Raw genomic sequence first — 6,000 nt, forward strand, 5'->3', positions numbered from 1 at the left:
CGTGATGTATGTGGTATTTTTAAGTACTTGGAATACAAAATAAATGTTCTACAACCTATTTTTATTTAAGTGCAACATATTCCAAACGATCAGTGGCTTTTGACAATACATCAGGGGCTTAAGCCCCCACAACCCCCCCCCTCGCAGCGCCTATGTTCGCCCCTTTATTAATCAGGGGTCGCCACAGCAGAATGAACCGCCAACTTTTGTAGATAATTTAAGTATTTAACCTTTTTTATGGAACAAATGCAAATGCAGAATAACAAAAACACTATTTTTTGGTAACTCTATTTTATGAGTTAGTAAAGGAGCAGATAGTAAAGAAAATCTGTCAGTTTTTTCTCTCTGATAAAAGTCCATTATTCTATAGTCAATAGTTTCATGTTTTCAGCTTTTATAAATTCTGTCATCATTTACTCATCCTTTACTTGTTTCAAACCTTTAGGAGTTTCTTTCTTGTGTTAAATGAAAAAGAAGATATTTTGAAGAATGCTAAAAAAACCTGTAACCATTGACTTTCATAGCATTTGTTTTTTTCTACTATGGAAGTCAATAGTTTTATAAATTCTGTCATCATTTACTCATTTTTTACTTGATTCAAACCTTAAGGAGTTTCTTTCTTGTGTTTGGACACAAAAGAAGATATTTTGAAGAATGCTAAAAACCTGTAACCATTGACTTTCATAGTATTTGTTTTGAAAGTCAATGGTTTCATGTTTTCAGCTTTTATAAATTCTGTCATCATTTACTCATCCTTTACTTGTTTTAAAGCTTTAGAGTTTTTTTCTTGTGTTGAACACAAAAGAAGATATTTTGAAGAATGCTGAAAACCTGTAACCATTAACTTTCATAGTACTTGTTTTTTCTTTTAAGAAAGTTAATAGTTTTATAAATAAGTTCTGTCATCATTTACTCATCCATTATTGTGTCAAACCTTTAGGAATTTCTTTCTTGTGTTGGACACAAAAAAAGAGAATAAGAAGAATGCTGAAAACCTGTAACCACTGACTTCCATTGTATTTGTTTTGGGAGTCAATTGTTTTGTTTTCAGCTTTTATAAATTCTGTCATGATTTACACATCCTTTACTTGCTTCAAACCTTTAGGAGATCTTTTTATGTGTTAAGCACAAAAGAAGATATTTTGAAAAATGCTAAAAACCTGTAACCATTGACTTTCATAGTATTTTTTCTACAATGGAAGTCAATAGTTTTATAAATTCTGTCATCATTTACTCATCCTTTACTTGTTTCAAACCTTTTTGAGATTCTTTCTTGTGTAAAATGCAAAAGAAGATATTTTGAAGAATGCTGAAAACCTGTAACCACTGACTTCCATTGTATGTATCGATTTTCGTAGTGTTGGTTTTGGAAGTCGTAAGTTTTATATTTTCAGCTCTTATAAATTCTGTCATCATTTACTCATCCTTTACTTGTTTCAAACTCCTTAGGAGTTTCTTTTATTGTGTTTTATGAAGCAAATGCAGCATAACAAAAAACACTATTTTTTGGTAACTCTATTTTATGAGTTAGTAAAGGAGCAGATAGTAAAGGAAATCTGTTAATCAGTTATTTTTCTCTGATAAAAGTCCATTATTCTGCCACTGACACTGCCTCAAAGTCAGAATTAGCATTGCACATTTGAATAAATCAATATAAGGAGTGTGTTTTAGTCATCTGCAGACAGAGTGTATGTTGTGAATGGTTTTCAATATCGGATGACTTGTTTGTTAATTTAACAGGCTTAATAAAGGCACCTCAGTAACATCTGTGAATATGTAAAGTTCATTAAAGGCCAAATGATGTTCAGTATTGATCACGGCTGAACATTTCATCAATCCTCAACGCTTCTGAATGCTGCTCACGCTCATAAACTTGCCATTGACTGCTTTTTTTCCATCTCTCTTCACAGATTTTCCGCAGAGCTGACAAAAACGGTGAGCATGACCTTTTGCTGCTCCACATTTAACGTGTTTTTCTTGTCACTTTTGCACAGCATTTTGTTCTTATTTTAAATTCAAAATAGTGAAATGAAAAGCATTTGTTTGTGCAGTTGTGCTTAGCTGCTGTAAATGTGTTGAGTTTGTGGAAATAATTGGTTGCATGCAATCTCGCTAGGTGTGATAAAACTATATACAGAAGCTGTTATTGCTCTGAGATTGTGCTTTAAAGGGAAAGTTCACCCGGCCATCATTTATATACCCTTCAAATGTTTTAAACCTTTAGGAGTTTCATTTTTGTATTAAATGCAAAAGAAGACGTTTTGAAGAATGCTGAAAACCTGTAACCACTGACATCCATAGTATTTGTTTCTTCTACTATGGATATAGTTTTTTAAATTCTGTCATCATTTACTCATCCTTTACTTGTTTTAAATTGTTCTGAATTTCTCTTATGTGCTGGACACAAAAGAAGATATTTTGAAGAATGCTGAAAACCTGTAACCATTGACTTCCATAGTATTTGTTTTGGGAGTCAGTAGTTTCATGTTCCAGCTTTTATAAATTCTGTCATCATTTACTCATCCTTTACTTGATTCAAACCTTTAGAAGTTTCTCTCTTGTGTTGGACACAAAAGAAGATATTTCGAAGAATGCTGAAAACCTGTAACCATTGACTTCCATTGTATTTGTTTTGGTAGTCAATAGTTTTATGTTTTCAGCTTTTATAAATTCTGTCATTATTTACTCATTCTTTATTTGAGTCAAACCTTTATTTTTTTTTCTTGTGTTAAGCACAAAATAAGATATTTTTAAGAATGCTGAAAGCCTGTAACCATTTACTTTCATAGTATTTATTTTGGTACTCAATAGTTTTATGTTTTCAGTTTTTATAAATTCTATTATCATGTACTCATCTTTTATTTAATACAAACCTTTAGGAGTTTCTTTCTTGCGTTAAGCACAAAAAGAAGATATTTTTAAAAATACTGAAAATCTGTAACCATTAACTTTCGTAGTATTTGTTTTGGAAGTCAGTAGTTTCATGTGTTCAGCTTTTATAAATTCTGTCATCATTTACTCATCCTTTACTTGTTCCAAACCTTAATGAGTTTCTTTTATGTGTTGAATGCAAAATAAGATACTTTGAAGAATACTGAAAACCTGTAACCATTTACTTCCACAGTTTTTGTTTTGGAAGTCAATAGTTTTATGTTTTCAGATTTTATAAATTATATTATCTTGTACTCATCTTTTACTTGTTCCAAACCTTTATGAGTTTCTTTTATGTGTTGGACACAAAAGAAGATATTTTGAAGAATGCTGAAAATCTGTAACCATTAACTTTCATGGTACTTGTTTTTTTCTTCTAAAAAAGTTAATAGTTTTATAAATTCTGTCATCATTTGCTTATCCTTTATTGTGTCAAACCTTTAGGAATTTCTTTATTGTGTCGGACACAACAGAAGATATTTTGGAGAATGCTGAAAACCTGTAACCATTGACTTTCATAATATTTTTTTCTACTATGGAAGTCTATAGTTTTTTAAGTCTGTCATCATTTACTCATGTTTTACTTGATTCAAACCTTTAGGAGTTTCTTGTGTTAAACACAAAAGAAGATATTTTGAAGAATGCTGAAAACCTGTAACCATTGACTTTCACAGTATTTGTTTTTTCTACCATGAAAGTCAATGGTTACAGGCTTTCAGCTTTTTTTAAAATATTGCAATTTGTGTTTAACAAAAAAGAAACTCAGGCGGAAGGGACAAACTGTTTATATCAGGTTTATATCTTCTTAATGAGTCTTGATTTTGTCATTTTAGATATCCTAAAAATGAACATACTGATGCTCAAGTCTAAAACACTTGATTTTAACTTCATAAATAAGAACGCATATTGAGGAACAGCCATTTTCTCAGTGCAGTTTTTGCTAGTGCTAATAGCCGGTTGCAAATAAAACAAAACAAAGCTTTGCATTTGTATTCACTATGCATAATATCTGCCAGCGTCTGAATGCTGAGTCTCTGGTTAATCTGCAGTGACCAGCCTGTCACCAAATGCCTGTTTATTCTTCAAAGAACTGTAATGCGTGTGGAGCGCCAGCCAGGGCCAAATGAACAGAAAGATGTGCCGTCCAAACAAATCAGAAATGAGTGGCTGTCAGCGGGGCAGCGCAGTCCTTTCAGAGGTCATTATCATTGTTCCTGAATGCCAATTACCTTCTTGCCACTTCAATCATGCTCTCATCATGGCCAAGGACAGAGAGAAATACAGAAGCAGAAGTGGAGTGGGAGAATACAAGAGCGGCAGACACAGAAATGTGTGCTGTGAAGGCTGTAATTAGTGCGCTTTGCTAGAAGGCTGCATCAATATTGCTCATAATCAACAATAAGCCTCTAATATTAAGTGTGTTGTATGCAGGGTAGCGATCAGATGCGCTATTTACACCTTCTGGATGAAGAAATCTCACACAATCATATTAAAGGAGAGACTCGAGCACCTAGCAACCAGCCAGAAATCCATAATTTCAAAACTGTTGAGTATTGGAAAAACTTTTATAGCATCTTTATGTCTATGCACGTATTTATACACTTAACGGCCACTTTATTAGGTACACCTGTCCAACTGCTCATCAGTGCAAATTTCGGTCCCACTTTATATTAAGTGTCTTTAACTACTTTGTACTTGCATCAAAAAAATAAATACAATGTACTTACTGTGTTTATGATGTATTTGAGAACACTTGTGGTGCTTTTGAGTTGGGATAGGGGTTGGGTTATGAACAGGTTTGGTGGTGTGGGTAGGTTTAAGGGTGGGTTAAAGTGTAAGGGATGGTCAATAGTGTATTTACCAATGTAATTACAAAATTTAACTACAGATGTAATTACATACTTGTATTTAATCAAGCATAAGTACACAGTAAATACATGTATTTACACAATAAATACATTGCAACAAACTATTAATTCCTGTTTAAGTACATATTAGTTAAGGCCACTTAATATAAAGTGGGACCCAAATTTCTAATCAGCCAATCACATGGCAGCAACTCAGTGCATTTAGGCGAGTAGACATGGTCAGGACGATCTGCTGCAGTTCAAACTGAGAATGGGGAAGAAAGGGGATTTAAGTGACTTTGAATGTGGTATGGTTGTTGGTGCCAGATGGGCTGGTCTGAGTATTTCAGAAACTGCTGATCTGATGCACAACCATCTCTAGGGTTTACAGAGAATGGCCTGAAAAAGAGGAAATATCCAGTGAGCGGCAGTTTTGTGGGCGCAAATGCCTTGTTTATGCCAGAGGTCAGAGGAGAATGGCCAGACTGGTTCCAGCTGATAGAAGGCAACAGTGACTCAAATAAGCACTCGTTACAACCGAGGTCTGCAGAAGAGCATCTCTGAACACACAACAAGTCCAACCTTGAGGCGGATGGGCTACAGCAGCAGAAGAGCACACCGGGTGCCGCTCCTGTCAGCTAAGAACAGGAAACTGAGGCTACAATTCACACAGACTCACCAAAACTGGACAATAGAAGATTGGAGAAACGTCGCCTGCTCTGATGAGTCTCCATTTCTGCTGCCACATTCGGATGGTCGGGTCAGAATTTGGCGTCAGCAACATGAAAGCATGGATCCATCCTGCCTTGTATCAACAGTTCAGGCTGGTGGTGGTGGTGTAATGGTGTGGGGGAGATTTTCTTGGCACACTTTGGGCACATTAGTAGTAAATGAGCATCAGCGCCACAGCCTACCTGAGTATTGCTGCTGACCATGTCCATCCCTTTATGAGCACAGTGTCTCCATCTTCTGATGGCTACTTCCAGCAGGATAACACACCATGTCATAAAGCATGAATCATCTCAGACTGGTTTCTTGAACATGACAATGAGTTCACTGTACTCAAATGGACTCCACAGTCACCAGAGCTCAATCCAATAGAGCAGCTTTGGGATGTGGTGGAACGGGAGATTGGCATTATGGATGTGCAGCCGACAAATCTGCAGCAACTGTGTGATGCTATCATGTCAATATGGAGCAAAATCTCTGAGGAATATTTCCA

At 35.2% G+C, this 6,000-nt stretch overlaps 1 protein-coding gene across 1 annotated transcript in view; it reads left to right on the forward strand.

Moving 5' to 3' along the window:
• The window catches only part of necab3 (N-terminal EF-hand calcium binding protein 3), an 80,053-nt gene that overhangs the window by 17,556 nt on the left and 56,497 nt on the right, over positions 1-6,000 (forward strand). The window contains exon 2 of the mRNA XM_005168786.6: positions 1,911-1,935. Within this exon, the coding sequence (XP_005168843.2) occupies positions 1,911-1,935 (25 nt within the window). The remainder of the gene's footprint in view (positions 1-1,910; positions 1,936-6,000) is intronic.

The sequence above is a fragment of the Danio rerio genome, chromosome 6, assembly GCF_049306965.1.
Source record: "Danio rerio strain Tuebingen ecotype United States chromosome 6, GRCz12tu, whole genome shotgun sequence".
NCBI classification, from domain to species: Eukaryota; Metazoa; Chordata; class Actinopteri; order Cypriniformes; family Danionidae; genus Danio; species Danio rerio.